Source organism: Microcaecilia unicolor, chromosome 4 (assembly GCF_901765095.1).
Source record: "Microcaecilia unicolor chromosome 4, aMicUni1.1, whole genome shotgun sequence".
Classification (NCBI taxonomy): domain Eukaryota; kingdom Metazoa; phylum Chordata; class Amphibia; order Gymnophiona; family Siphonopidae; genus Microcaecilia; species Microcaecilia unicolor.
The window spans coordinates 218,406,869-218,423,509 of NC_044034.1; the positions used below are offsets into that span (position 1 = coordinate 218,406,869).

At 41.6% G+C, this 16,641-nt stretch overlaps 1 protein-coding gene across 1 annotated transcript in view; it reads left to right on the top strand.

The window, feature by feature from the left end:
* Window positions 1-11,270: 11,270 nt before the first annotated feature.
* Window positions 11,271-16,641, top strand: part of LOC115469673 (mucin-5AC-like) — a 158,962-nt gene continuing 153,591 nt past the window's right edge. Inside the window, 1 exon segment of the mRNA XM_030202460.1 lies at window positions 11,271-11,337. Coding sequence (XP_030058320.1) covers window positions 11,271-11,337 — 67 coding nt within the window.

The window sequence follows — 16,641 nt, forward strand, 5'->3', positions numbered from 1 at the left end:
TGCATGTGAGAAACTCCTAAAAACATCCACACTGGACCATCAATACCTACCAGAAACCATTACAAATTCATCAAATTAATTTTAACTCACAACTATTTCCGCTTTAACAATGATATCTATCTACAAATAATGGGCACTGCGATGGGCACCAGGATAGCACCCCAATATGCCAACTTCTTTATGGCTGAGTTGGAAGAGACATTTCTGAATACACACCAGACCAAACCCCTAAAATACTACCGGTACATCAATGACATTTTTATGATTTGGACTGAGAAGGAAGAAACTCTGAAACAATTTTACAATTCCTTCAATACATACCATCCTACAATCAGATTCAAAATTGACTACTCCCCAGAAAAAGTCAAATTTTTGGACACCACAGTCTCAATAAGCAATGGCTATATACAAACAGAAACCCACAGACAAATGCAGCTACCTCCACAACTCCAGCTTCCACCCTTCACATACAAAAAGATCCATTATTTACAGCCAAGCCACAAGATACCACTGTATGTGCTCTGACCCAGGGGACAGAGACAGACACCTTGAAATCCTGACTGCATCCTTCGAACAGAAAGGCTACAACCCCAAAATAATCTTGGTGTTTTTCTTATTTTCTTTGAGATTGTTTTCCTGATCTTCGATCCCCCAATTGTGGACAATTATATATATTGTTGAGAGAAAATGTTTTTTCCTTTTCCTTATATTAATTTCTGTTTTTCCTTACATTTACGTGATAAATGTGAATGTAATTAAGTAAAATGATAAATAAAAATTAAAAAAAAAAACTGGTTAAAAGATAGAAAACAGAGAGTAGGGCTAAATGGTCAGTATTCTCAATGGAAAAGGATAGTTAGTGGGTCTGTGCTGGGACCGCTGCTTTTTAACATATTTATAAATGACCTAGAGATGGTAGTAACTAGTGAGGTAATTAAATTTGCTGACGACACAAAGTTATTCAAAGTCGTTAAATCACAGGAGGATTGTGAAAAATTGCAAGAGGACCTTACAAGACTGGGAGACTGGGCATCTAAATGGCAGATGACGTTTAATGTAAGTGCAAAGTGATGCATGTGGGAAAGAGGAACTCGAATTATAGCTACGTCATGCAAGGTTCCATATTAGGAGTCACAGACCAAGAAAGGGATCTAGGTGTCGTCATTGATGATACGTTGAAACCTTCTGCTCAGTGTGCTGCTGCGGCTAAGAAAGCAAATAGAATGTTAGGTATTATTAGGAAAGGAATGGAAAACAAAAATGAGGACATTATAATGCCTTTGTAGTGCTCCATAGTGCAACCGCACCTCGAATATTGTGTTCAATTCTGGTCGCCACAGCTCAAAAAAGATATAGTGGCATTAGAAAAGGTGCAGAGAAGGGCGACAAAAGTGATAATGATATGAGGAAAGACTAAAGCAGCTATGGCTCTTCAGCTTGGAGAAAAGGCAGCTGAGGGGGAGATATGATAGAGGTCTATAAAATAATGAGTGGAGTTGAACGGGTAGACGTGAAGCATTTGTTTACGCTTTCCAAAAATACTTGGACTAGGGGGCATGCAATGAAGCTACAAAGTAGTAAATTTAAAACAAATCAGAGAAAATTTTTCTTCACTCAACGTGTAATTAAACTCTGGAATTCGTTGCCAAAGAATGTGGTAAAGGTGGTTAGCTTAGCAGAGTTTTAAAAAGGTTTGGATGGCTTCCTAAAGAAAAAGTCCATAGATCATTATTAAACTGGACTTGGGGAAAATCCACTATGTCTGGGATAAGCAGTATAAAATATTTTGTACTTTTTTGGGATCTTGCTAGGTATTTGTGACCTGAATTGGCCACTGTTGGAGACAGGATGCTGGGCTTGATGGACCTTTGGTCTGTCCCAGTATGGCAATACTTATGTATTTATGTACTTATGCCGCCCGTGGTATGAATGTTAGCCTCTTTATGTGCATTCTTTATCTAGGATCAACCTATGGGCAGTGTGGAACTTAGCACAGGCTAATGTCCAATAGCATGCTCTAAGCTCTAGTAAAAGGACCCCAAGTAACTCATCAGCTATATGGCTGGTGTAAGTGATTGCGCTAAAATATAGATGTTTTGACTTAGCTGGCAATGTGCTGAATTTCGGCAGATAGCTGATTATATTGTGTGATATAACTGGTTATCCGCTAGATGCTAACTGGCAATATTCAGCGGGAGACATGGAGGATGTGGTAACAGTGATTAGCATATCTGGGTTTTAGTGGCGTTCCTAGAGGGGCGGACACCCGGGGCTGCGCCCCGCCCCCCGGGTGCAGCGCCCCCCCTATGCAGCGCGGACCCCCCCCCGGCAAAAGACACCCCCCCCCGCGAAAGAGCCCCCCCCCCCGGGTGCATGCCGCTGGGGGGGGGGTGCCGCAGCACGCGCCTGCTGCGAGTTTACTAACTTTGCTCGTTCGCTGCAGCTCCCTCTGCCCCGGAACAGGAAGTAACCTGTTCTGGGGCAGAGGGAGCTGCAGCGAACGAGAGAAGTTAGCGAACTCTCACAGTAGGCGCGCGCCGTGGCACCCCCCCCAGCGGCGTGTACCCGGGGCGGACTGCCCCCACCACCCCCCCCCTTGGTACGCCACTGCTGGGTTTAAAAGGTTTGCCAACCAATTATGTTAATTAGGGGATAAGCTACCAACCTACCAGAGTACCAGTAATATTCACTCACTACAAAAACTCCAGTGTTACTAATATTTTCTCAAATACTTCTTTTATTACTTCTGTGTGAATTCACACAGAGGCAAAAATCCATATGTTTTAAAATCATATCTTAACCACTTTCATACGCCATTCACCCATCTATCCTAACACTTTGATTTCAATGTCTTCTTAGCAAAGTAACAAAAATTGACAGATCATACATTTATTCAACTTGACATAGGCATATCATCTCATGCAATATAAAGCTGTTGGTAAATAACCAAAGTTAACTGGCGTCAACCTGTGTATGCTGCAGCATTATTGACCCCCGTCCATGATAAAATCACCAAAACGCTTGAACCAGGATCCGCTGCCGATTTAACTGGCACGTCCCCGGTTATACTTCATTGCATGCAAGTGTAGGCAATGGGTGAATCAATGTCAGACCACCTTCAGGACAGACATACTACTCCTGCTCTGAATGGTTACCCAGTGCTGGATCGCATTTCGATTCTCTTCTTCAGGAGGAACCACTTTTCATTTTTAATCCAATAGACGGCTGCCTGCCAGATGGGTACTCACAACAAGTGGGAGCTAAAGATCCCACCTCCAAACTACACTACACTAGTTTGAAGTATAACCGGGGACTTGCCAGTTAAATCGGCAGCGGATCCTGGTTCAAGCGTGGAGGTCAATTAGTCCACAGTTGCTGTATGGTGATATTGACAGAAATATCTGGGATCAATGCCAGTTTTGGTGATTTTATCATGGACGGGGGTCAATAATGCTGCAGCATACACAGGTTGACGCCAGTTAACTTTGGTTATTTACCAACAGCTTTATATTGCATGAGATGATATGCCTATGTCAAGTTGAATAAATGTAAGATCTGTCAATTTTTGTTACTATGCTAAGAAGACATTGAAATCAAAGTGTTAGGATAGATCGGTGAATGGCGTATGAAAGTGGTTAAGATGTGATTTTAATACATATGGATTTTTGCCTCTGTGTGAATTCACACAGAAGTAATAAAAGAAGTATTCGAGAAAATATTAGTAACACTGGAGTTTTTGTAGTGAGTGTTTAAAAAGGTTTGGACAAGTTCCTGGAGGAAAAGTCCATTGTCAGTTATTGAGATGGACATGGGGGAAGCCACTGCTTGCCCCAGGATTGGTAGCATGGAATGTTGCTACTAATTGGGTATCTGCCAGATACTTGTGACCTGGATTTGCCACTGTTAGAAGCAGGATATGGGCTAGATAGACCATTGGTCTGACCCAGTACGGCTATTCTTATGTTCTTAAGGGAGTACTTCTATAAAGGTTGTCAACAGTTAGACACCAAAATGCAGTGCACTGAGTGCTAATTCTAAAACGGCATCTGGGCACCCATACTCCATTATAAAATAATAGTGTAAGTCAGCATTTACATGCCAACATTTAGGCATGCTCAATTGCTCCATGTCAATAGTGGGTGTAAATGTGTGTACTTAAATAGGGCACCTTAACATGGAACATACATATGTTACGCGTATAAATATGGGACCTGCCCATGTACCTACCCCTGTGCACACCCCTTTGTGTTTACATGTTAAACAAGTTGCACACTAAACTTCAAGGATACTGTATGTGGGTAAATTCCATAAATCACACCTAATAAATCAGTGCAGAAATAAAACACTTAAGCATTATTCTATAAACCACACCTAAAATTAGGCGGGTTAATAGAATAGTGCTTAAGTGGCAGGGGTCGCATGTAAATTTAGCTGCATCCATTTGCACCAATGAAAGCGTGGTGCAAATGCCCCACCTAAATTTACACATGGAACCTTATTCAATAATTGCATGTGTAACTGGATTCCACGCTCATGCTCCACCTGAAACGCCCATGTCCTGCCCATTTCCAAGTCCCCTTCTTTGGGATGCAAGTAAAAATTAGGTGCGGCCCATGTGACTAAATGTATGCATATACCTGTTAATTGATTTCAACCAACACCAATTGCTTAAGAAGCTAATTATTAGCACTAATTGGTTCATTATTTAATTAAATTGCGTGCTCAAACTGGCATGCTCCCAAATTTGTGCGCTCAATTTTTGGCAACTTTTATAGAATTCTGGGGTTAGAGTACAACTAGCTCTTATTATGTAACTGTATCAGCCTCGTGCATGAGTGCTATAACAACCTGTTAAAGAAGAGGGAGTAAATGCTTAACACACTTTACTAAAAGGAACCCTTTATCTCTTAATTCCTTAGGCACCTCTTAGATTATCAGCTCTTTAGGAAATAGATATCACCATCATATAATACTTTATATATCCAATAGTGCTATAAAAATGATAAATATTATCACTGCATTAAATCTGAATACAATGAAGCCTACTTAACTGTTACAGAAACAAACCTTTGATAATAAGATTCTGCTGCTATACTGGTCTTTGTTCTAATGAGCAAATTGTTGTGCAGTCTGATCTATAAGAAAATTTGCTGCTGTCCGATCCTTTGGAGGCTGAGAAATGGCAAAACTGATTTCTTAAGATTAAAGCATAGAAATCTAGGGATTGGTCAGCTAGATGGCAGCAAGTGTTCTGGAACAAGTAGTCATTGAGTTTATGCCCTGAAGATTTTCCCCATTGCTCTCCTTAACAGAAATATACTTGGTCAGCACCATGCCAAATTGATTGAATAGACATTTGTGCCTTCATTTGCAGAGAGATGTTCCACTCCTTGAAGTCCCACCTCTCCAAGAGCAGGAGTACTCTACAGCATCAGCCAATGCTTTCTTCTATAAAAGGCTGATGTAGATTACAAGTACACTGTTCCCCTCCAGAAACTCCCTATGGTCAAGCTTCAAACAAAATGGTAACCAGTAAGGGGATACCATTGCCAATATGGAGTCTAGTACTGATGATTGTCTACATCCAGCGGAAAGGTAGGCACTCACCCACTTACCTTATCGAACTGAACTGTCTCTCCAGTGAACAAAACAATGTCTTGCAAATTTTAGTGACTTTGTGCTATAAACTTGAGCAACTTATTTCAAGTGGCATCATATACTGCCATTTCCCTCTTAACGGGACTTGAACATCAGATATTTGCAGCCAGATATTAATACGTTCAAAATGTATTTAACAGAGCAGTATACATGCTTTGGGGAGAAGGACAGTGTGATAAGCTCAAAGAGCTTAAGTGCTCATCTTGTTGCCCTCTAGCGTACAGAGAGTTCAGTCATTTATCTCTACAAAGTTAATGTTAGCATTTTAACTACACTCAGTTAGAAGGGTAGAGTTGCTAGTGTGGGTCCTGGAATTCAGTTGCCTTACTGGATGTCTTAGGCTTTGCTTTTGCTGTCAGCAGGACTGTTTCTCTGTGCTTTCCGGAAGATTCCATTTGAATTTGTTGGAATTGGAATGCAGCAAATCACCCTGGGGGCAATTTTAAACTGTCCATACTGGATCAAATTTGAGGATGCACTGACTTTTTACCTGTGGGATTTCAAACCATTATCAAAGCTAAAAACATATTTGCACTTTCATTTCAAATATATTCAAGCGTGGTGAAGGTATAAAATACACACAGTCACTTGCACCTGCTTTTTCCTGCTGGTAAAAGTTTGCTGAAAAAATATGCACGAAGCTTTGAAAATGCAATCTATGCACACACTTTTCCTCTTGCCCCAAAAATGTGCCTCACACAGCAATGTACAATCTTTTATCTGTACTGAGCAAGCGGGCAGTTTTCAGATAAAGGGTAAAACACTTCTCACAGATGGAAATAGCTTTGAAAGTCAGCCTCTACATATATAACATATCACAACTGATTTAAAAAACATTTAGCACACATTTGATTTTTTTTCAGAGAGTCTCAAACTTCACAGCCAAAACATTAGTTACAGCGCAGAGCTGATTTTCCAAGATCTCTCATTTCTTGCAGGTATAAATACTGTTTTAGTTCCAGTTCTGTCTCCCCATTCAACAATGTTTTTAGAAAGATGAAAGTAGTGCAAACATTTCAAAATGTCCAGTCACCTTCTTAGTAGTTCTTTTTAAAAGGTATTTCTTTTGAATTAACCATTTTTCTGAACTCACACTTTAAACTTTTATAAATTATATCTAGTATATAAATGCAGCTAAGTCTTATGTGAATGTATCTTTTCATTTTGCTGCAGCAGATCTGCCCTTTGAGTTTTAATAATTTTACAAAGGGAACATAGAAAACATTTCACTCAAATCAATTATTATAGGTATGATGACTGATCTCAGGGAACCCTCCTGCTCCCTGAGCCCCAAGTCAGGCAAATAATCAGTAGCAATATGCATTTGTTAGTGCACATTCAGTTCATTAACATACCATTAGCATTCAATTCATTAGCATACTTTAAAAAAAATTGTCCACATTAAGTCAATTTAAAGTATACTAACCTACAAATAAGGGGCCCTTTTACTAACCTGCGGAAAAAGGGGTCCTGCGCTAGAGACGGGGGCTCTGTTATGGTGCCGTGAATAAAGTAGTGTGGTTACCATGTTAGACTGTTTGGAAAATAGGATACTGGATGGACCATTGGTCTGACCCAGTATGGCTACTCTTATGTTCTTATGGCCAGATGGCCTTCCTCAGTAATCCCTAACTCCTCCATTTCCTGTTGGATCCCATGTGCCTGTCCCACACTTTCTTAATTTTTGACCAAGTCTTTATCTTCACGACTTCCACCGAGAGGCCATTCCATGCATCCACCACACTTTCCGTGAAATAGTATTTTCTCAGATTCCTCCTCAGCTTATTTCCTCTTAACTTCATCCTATGCTCTCTTATTCCAAAGTTTTCCTTCATTTGAAAAAGCTCACCTCCTGTACATTAACGCCACTTAGGTATTTAAACATCTCTATCATATCTGCTTTTTGGGCATAGATGTCCCTTCCTCTTTTTAATGTGTATAGACCAGCATGCACTTGTAAAATGCCTCCCAAAAAGTGTGCATGATGACAAAGGCATCCTTACTTTTACATGACCCAAAAGGTAAGCATATTTGGAGGCAGATTTTGAACAGAGAGTGTGTGGAGTCATAATTTACATGCATTTTAAAAAATAAAATACATGTGGAGGAGTAGCCTAGTGGTTAGTGCAGTGGACTTTGATCCTGGGGAGCTGAGTTTGATTCCCACTGCAGCTCCTTGTGACTCTGGGCAAGTCACTTAATCCTCAATTGCCCCTGGTTACCTTTTAAAATAGTGCCTAGTGCACATAGGTGCCTTGCTGTCAATTTCTGGCACCTTCGACATGTGCAAGCGTTGCCTACCTCTAGATGCCACTTTTAGAATTGCCCCATGTATAAAGCCATTCGATATTTATTTATTTCAAACATGTAGACACTGCTTACAACTAAAGCGGCTTCCAAATCAACATACACAAAACAAAATCAGCAACACACAACAATAGAAATATCACACAAATCACAAATATAACAGTGCTACTCCGTCCACCCCTCCTGAGCATGTGCATCATTGTGAAAAGACTTCCACTATGACAAAAAAAGCTTCCACAAAAAAAACGTCTTCAGTAATTTCTTAAATTGCAGCACACCAGCACATAAATGTAACTGACCTGAAAGTACATTCCACATCTGAACTCCTGCTACAGAAAACGTTGAAACTCTAGTATCAGAATAATGTACTTTTGCAACAAGTTCCAAACTAAGCCGCATAGCAGTCTCAGATCTCAACGCTCTTGTGAGATGGTAAACACATTGGGCCAGATTGTATATATGGTGCCTAAAAAATCCATGCGGAAAACATTTCTAAGTGTATTTTATAAGCGGTGCCTAGATTTAGGCATGGTATATAGAATACTCTTAGGTGATATCCCAGCGCCTAAATCTATGCGCTTCCATTTATACCAATGAAAACATGGCGGAAATTCCAGCAAATAGATTTACAGACACTGGGGCATATTCTCTAACTACACATGTAAATTTCGGAACACCCATGAAATGCCCATTTCCCTGCCTATAACCAGCCCCTTTTTGCCTATGCACATTAGGGAAAGGGAAGGGAAATGAGACTTGATATACCCAGAGCCGGTCTTAGCAAGTGCGGGGCCCTGTGCAGACCAATTTGGTGGGGCCCTATCCTAGCTCCGCCCCCACCCTGGCTCCACCCCATTGATAAGATTATTCCATTTTTAGAAATTTTTTTTTCTTTATTAAATTTCAAATAAAGACAAATGAAGCTAAACTTGTACAAAAAACTGATTGAAATAATAAGCACAATGCTATCATCATGAAACCTCCCCTCCCCAGAAATTATTCAGTTCAAGTCCACTACAATTAGTAGTTCCAATTCTCATAACAAAGGAGAAAATAAGGAAAAATATTAAGAAAAGATCCAGCACAGTGCTGCAGTGTACATGGTATGCCAGGAATGCTTTATCTGCCTATGGCTGGAGAGAGGTTGAGTGACTCGATGTGGTCCCGGGTCGGAGTGGAGGCACGAGGCAGATTTGAGGCACGCTGAGTGGGGCCCCCTTAGGCGCGGGGCCCTATGCGGCCGCCTTGGTCGCCTCTGCCTAAGACCGGCCCTGGATATACTGCCTGTGTTTTTTTGCAACTAACTACTAGAAGTTAGTTGTTAGTTAGTAGTTAGAAGTTAGTTGCAAACTACTAGAAGTTAGTTGCATATTCTGTAATGCAGTGCAACTAACAACTAGAAGTTAGTTGCACTGCATTGCAGAATATGCTTAACTAGTTCTCAGCATAAATTCTAATTATTGCCAATTGGTCCTCATTATTGCTTGTTGTTCTGTTAAATACGCTGATTGACTTGTTAAGTCAATTAAGTTATGCATGTTGTTATAAAATATGCTTGGATTTCCACATGGATCTCTAGGTGTGCTATATAGAATCCAGCATGTCTCCTTCAAATACAATGGTGCAGTGAAATACAGGGCTTGATGTACAAGACCTAACACCTTGTATTGCACTGGCAACCAGTGGAGGAGTAGCCTAATGGTTAGTGCAGTGGGCTTTGATCCTAGCAACCTGGGTTCAATTCCCACTGCAGTTCCTTGTGACCCTGAGCAAGTCACTTAACCCTCCATTGCCCCAGGTACAAAAAAAAACTTAGATTGTGAGCCCCCTAGGGACAAAGTACCTCTATGTAATGTGTACAGCGCTGTGTACATCTAGTAGCACTATAGAAATGATTAGTAGTAGTAGTAGTGATACACGAACAATTCTTAAAATGCCTACAACGAGTCTTGCAGCTGTGTTCGGCACCATTTGTAAAGCCCCAGTCTTGGCTTTAGATAAGCCAAGATACAAAGCATTGCAATAATCCAAATATGACAAAAACATACCCTGTAAAACACCTGGAAAATCATACAACAGTAACATTGGTTGCAACCTACGTAACAAATGAAGCTGCAAAAAACAGGACTGAATAACCTTTACAACTTGATCTTTGATTTTAAGTTTTGAATCCAAAACTACACCCAACAATTTCATTTTCTTCTGAACTGGGAGTTTGACATCATTTACAAAAAGAAATTCAAGCCACTCCCCTTCCACTGCTCTTCCAACAATCATTGTCTTTGTCTTGAACACATTCAAAAACAAACCATTCTCCCACATCCATTCACTAACCTTATTGGAAAAAAAAGACTGTTATATGTTATCAGGATGTAAAACGTGTAACTGTTGTTTCAATATTGACTCCTAAGCATTTTCCCCATAGATTCAAAATGGTGAAAACGCTTTACCACTGTGGGGTCTTGTTTTGCATGTACAAATATTTCTCTATACATATAGAGAAAAACTCCTTTATAATATCACTAACAAACACCCTCCCCAAAAGACATTACATGATGTGATATCTGCAAGCGAACCTTCTCTGGAGTAGCCCCCACACTCTGGAATGCACTGCCTGAAAAGCTGCGCTTAACACAAGACTATCTCTACCTAAGGAAGCAGGTGTAAGCTTGGCTCTACAACCAGGCCTCTATTGGAAGACGTAACTAACTTGTTAGTCTCACTCACACACACAAGGAGTGACACGGGCTGCACATACTGCAGCAGGACATGTTTATCCACTCCTACCCTAGCTGAGATAATATTTAACCATCTCTCTGATCTTGTGTGCAACCTCCTTTAAATTAGTCACCTTACTTTTTAACTCTTCTTATTCTGTTACCTATCTATATGTTCCATCTTTGCTTATACCCTTCACTGTCAATTAAAATATTCTATTTCGTATTGTGTTGACATTGTAAGTTATATTATGCCATACTTTGTATTGTTATTTGAATATTTTTACTGCTGTAATTGCCTATTGCTCATGTTTGATCTATTCTTACTGTACACTGCCTTGAGTGAATTCCTTCAAAAAGGCAGTAAATAAATTCTAATTAATAAAAATAATAATAATAATATGAGTGCCAAATCTCTATTCATCTCTCCAAATCAACTTGTTGTTTCAGTAATAGTCATTTATTCATGTCCATGATGTTCTACCTCGACAATCATTTTAATATGCCATTGCAGAATGAAGTCCATGGATTACAATCATACAATGCCTTGTTTAACGTACTGCCTTTCATCCCTTCACAGCTGGAGCAATGCATTGCTTTGGACAGAGTCAGCGGGCTGACTTTGGGCTCCGAATGCTTGAAAGTTCTGAAACATGTAAGTATTTTGCTTAACTTTTGTTAACTATATTCAGCAGAAATGCCAGCACTGTCTTATTGTAAGGTATCTGGGAATCATGACATGACTTCTTTTGCAAGGATTCTGTTTCTAATATGAGTCCATCAACAGCCTTAAGAGTTAGTTACCAAATCAGCATTTATATTTATGCATGCCCAAAGACTCGCGTCGCGGCCCGCTCAGCCACCTCCCACCTGCTTTTTGGCAGAGGCAGCTATTCTGACTTCTGGTCCTCGGCCTCGGTCAGCACTGCATTGCCATCCCGCACCGCTCTCGCTTCTCGCAGCCGTGCTAAGCCGCTAACTCAGTCTCACTCTCAGCCACTTCCGTACCTGTGTCTCTCTGCTGATATGTAGGAGCTCAGCTGCACGCTGCGCCATGCTTTACTGCCTACTCCCTGCAGTGTGCATGGCACGATGGCACCAGCACCGCACACAGTGCCGCAGGGGAAAGGCTGCCGGCCCGGCTTGTTGTGAGCATGGCTCCTTGGAATCCACATTGTGCCTGCCTGCCCTGCTGGCATATATAAGTTTTAGAATCATCATAGCACAGTAGTACTCAGTAGCAGCACTCCCCCGCGGCCCCGACACAGGACACAAACAACACAGGTACAGGAGCCAGGGAGCTCTGTACCATGTGGAACTGCAGGCAGCTGCCCAGAAGGTAATACATATATTTTTTTCATTTTTTAATGTGTCTTGTAATTGTAATCAAATAAATGCTGGCTAGTGGTGGTAGGCTTCTGGGTGGGGTAACTAAGAACTTTATTGCCTATGACAAAAGAGGTATATTTATTAATAAATATACTTTTTTTGCCCTAGGCAGTGAAAAGCCCACCCCCACCCAGAAGCCCACCACCAACCAGCATTTTGATTTACTCTTGTAAACAAAATAATGGCTCTGGTGGTGGGCTTCTGGGTGGGGGGTGGACTCTTTACAGGCTAGGGCAAAAAAAGTATATTTAATCATTAAATATATCTCTTTTGCCCCAGGCAACGAAGAGCCCATCCCCACCCAAAACCTCACCGACAATACATTTTAATAGTGCCCAAATTAATTTTTAAAAGGTTGTCTATTAATCATGTTGGTAGGTTTTGCAGTGGGGATGGTCTCTGCAGTGCCAAGGTTAAAATTTAAAAGAAAAGTGTAGGCTGCTTTCTCTGGGTGGACCGGTGAGGGTGGGCTTTACAGTGCCCAGGACATAATGCCATGGGGGGTGGGTAGGAAGTAGAACAGGGCTGACGCTAGGCTACAGGGAGGGGGTGGGGTGGTAGGATAGGGCTGATGCTTAGCTATGGGATGGATAGTGGGGAAGGGATGGATTGATACCGGGCTACAGGGATGAATGGGGGGAGGGTAAGGTAGAAGGGAAGGACTGATGCTGAATTACGAGGATGGATAGGGAGTAGGGAAGGGAAAAGCTGATGCCAGGCTGCTGGGATTGATTGGTGGGGCAGGGAAGGGCTGATGCTGGGCTACAGGACAATTGTTTTATTTTTGGTCCTCCTATTCTGTAATTGATGAAGGTTGGTATGTATTCTGCATGTGACTGAGGTGAGACATTCTGCTGGCATGTGGTTTGTGTGGGGACTATGAGTCTGACATGTCTTAATTTTTCAATGGAATGTGTGTTGCTGCTATGTATATTTACTGTTCCCTTTATAAAAGTACTGTTGTTGATATTTGGTGTTCAGAAATGGTGTTAAGGTTTGCAATAGGCTCTAAGAAGTCAGGCTTTAGTGTTGCTTCACACTGTACCTGGCAGTGAAGGGATTTTGTATTGCTATTATTGAGGTGCTACCAGAATTTGAATACATTTTTCCTATGTAATTATATTGCAGGATCCTGCCATGTGTGTTGAGAGATTTGCTATTGTAGTAGACTTATGTATGGTCAATTTTAATATATGGGATAATGTAATTATATTTAAAAATAAAAATTTTTATTTTAAGTATGTATGTTGATGCAGGGCAGCTGCTGGGCAGACTACTTAGAAATCCATCATCAAGTGTATTCTAAGGCATTATTTTGTAGTATCACAAGAAACACACTCATACCTATATACACAGTGCCCACCCATATTAGCTCTGGGCCCACCCAAAATGTCAGATCTGGCTACGCCACTGGTTTGGAGTATCATTTTAGTTCTGTTTGTAGTAGTTTCTTTCCCATGAACTGTAATGAAAACTAGTAAAAAAGGCCCGTTTCCGAAACCAATGAAACGGGCGCTAGCATGTGGTTTTTTTTTTTGTGTGTGTGTATGTGTCACAGAGTTATTTTGTGTGTGTGTGTGAGTGTGTGAGGGTGCGGTGTGTGTGCAGGTTGTTGATGATGGAGGTGGTGCGTCGGTGTGCGGTTGTTTCGTTAGTTTGGCAGCCAGTCTCCAGTGATTCCTAGGCAGGGAAGGAGTTCTCCTCCCCCTTCCTTGGTCGCTGTTTGCTGCTGGCTGGGTCGCGGGTAATCCTTCCAGCTGGGCCGCAGCTTGTCCTGTTCGCCCACGTCCCAGATGGTGACGGGCACGTTGTTTTCCGGCTCCTCTGACTCCATGTCAAGTGATCCCAAATATAGTCTGTGCTATAGGCCCTCTGGCACTCTTCAGTACTGGCATTAGGCATTTAAAAATTTCTCCCCCCCTCCCCCGGTCTATTTTTGCACATACCCACAGCAGGAATATTCTTCTCTCGTTCCAGCGGTGGTTCTGTGCTCTCCGTGCTGCACAGATAATGAGCCATTCTGCTGGGGAATGCTCCTCCCTTATTGTCACGTAGTTTCCTCTGATTGGTCTGTCTTAACGTTGCCTAGTGTTGCCTGGGAACGGTGTTGTGATGGTCCTTTGTGTTTCAGAATGTTGAGGGTGTTTTTTCTGATTGGTCCGTCATGCGAGGGCGAGGCAGAGAGACATGGTCAGTGTTGTGGCTTCACCACCATGAATCCATGAACCCTTCAGTGAGTGACTGAGTGACTTCAGAACATTGTCTTCAGAACGTTGAGGGTGAGTTTTATTATAGTAGATATGGCAACAATGAGGCACCTTTCATGCTTACCCCCAATTCTATAAACTTGCATGCTTAAATTTATGCCTAGTGCGTAAATTTATATGCACAATTTATAGAATAAGGTCAGTTGTGAATGTAAAATAAATTAATAATAGACTATTCATTGGAATTATTGTCTGAAATTGGTGTCAATGGATGCTAATTGGCACATATTAGCAATTGTGTGTCCTACTGCCCATAGTCACTAATCTAGAGCTGCGCATGCAAATTCTATCATGCTCAACTTCTAGGGAGTGTGAATGGGGAAGGGCATGGGTGGGTCATGGGTGTGCCTAGGGGGTTAAGCGCGTAGGTTATATAATACTAGGAGTTACACACCTAGCTGTCAACTTTTCACATGGCGTAAATGCTCATGCTAAAGTTAAGTGCAAAACTGCAGACTAAGGCTAGCATTTTATAATGGCCGTTTCACGCAGAACAACTGCTATAGGACGTTTGGCACATTTTCTTGGCATTTTGCTCCACACTATGAACTCATTCTCCCGACTTCAGAGTGGACTTTCATTGTGCAGAGCTACTACATTTTGAGAAACAACTTTAACAAAGCGGCAGTAAGCCCAATGCGAGCTTACTGCTCGCTAAAAGGGAAGTACTGCTGGGCTACCACAGAAGCCTAGTGGTAGTTCCCTCCCCCAGTGCATGCCATTTCCAGCACTGCAAAAATATTTCAATTTTTGTAGCGTTAGTATGTACCCAGCAGTAATCGGGCAGTGCCACATGCTGCCCAATTACCGCTGAATGGGTGGCGGTAAGTACTCCCCCTCCAAAATGGCTGCACAGCCATTTCTTTAAGAAAAGGAAAACCTGCCTTTTACCCTCTGCAGTAAAAGGGGGCCTCGGCATGTGTCAAAACACGCACCAATGCCAGCGCAGGCTCCCTTTTGCTGCAGCTTCATAAAAGGACCCCTTAGCGTTGCTTGTTGAATTGACCCCTAAGGCAGGCATTAGTTTATGCCGGAAACACGGCCCATGTTGGGTCATTATAAGTCCACTTGTTCCATTCTTCAGAGCCCTTTGTGCTTTTTTATGGACTGTTTTTGCTGTGTACTTTGACCCTCTCCATTGTATGTTGCTATATAGAATTCATGCTTAGCAGACATCATCCCAGTGCCAATATTTTGACACTCTTTCTTGAATCTACCCCTTCATAAGTGAAGCCCCTGTACTTCTCTAAAACTAAGGCATGACTATAAATTGATATGAGGGTAAAGCACATCAGTTATATCTTTAGTCTGTTTTATTACTTTCATGTGTATGTTTATGATTATTAAACTTGATATACCGCCTTATCAAACAAGCCACAAAGTCTTCATTAATGATATAAAGCTGCAAGGAACTAATCTTATAAGTAACATCAGCAAATATTAGTCACAAAAAAGTGTGTGAATGATTGGAACGCTGTCCCCAAGTGAAGATGGTAGGGACAAAAACAGTGATGGAATTTTTAAAAAGCACGGGTTAAAAACAAATGATCACTAAATGAAAAGAGAATGAAATCTAAGCATGAAACCTTTGTACTCAAAGCAAAAATTAAATGACTTCTTATAGTTCATAAATGGCATGGGGGGAGGGGGCAACCTGTATTTACAACCCTTAAAAAAAGAAAGTATGGGAAGACAGAGGGAGCTAACCTGTCTGGAAGAGCAGTTACAACCCTAAATAAAGGCATGGGGTGGGGGAGGGGGGCCTAACCTATACAGAGTATCAGTTATAACCCTAAATTAAGGATGAGGAGAGGGGGTAACCTGTGCATCTGAATACCATGTGACTCAAGCTTCCTGAGAGCTATGCAAAACCTTGAGTTGCCAGGGCAATGGTGCCAGCACATCCCTTTCACCTCTGTATCCTCTAGCCCATTTGAAATGGATATTTAGATAGCAATAAGGCCGGAATCATGAATCAGTCACATGCATGCTGCAGACCAGACTCAGAGTTCGAAGTACTCAGGTCAATATTCAACAAACACCATAGTCAACCACAGCTTTTAAGCTGGCCACTCATAGAAGTGGTGATGCAGAATATATGTATTCAGAAGTGACCAGCAGCGATATTCAGTCTCTGTCTGGATAACTATCTGCCTTATTTTCGAAAGAGAAAGACACCCATATTTCGACCCAAATCAGGAGATGGGCGTCTTTCTCCCATGGGCGCCCAAATCGGTATAATCGAACGCCCATTTTGGGCATCCTCAACTGCAATCTGTCGCGGATACGGCCAAAGTTGACGG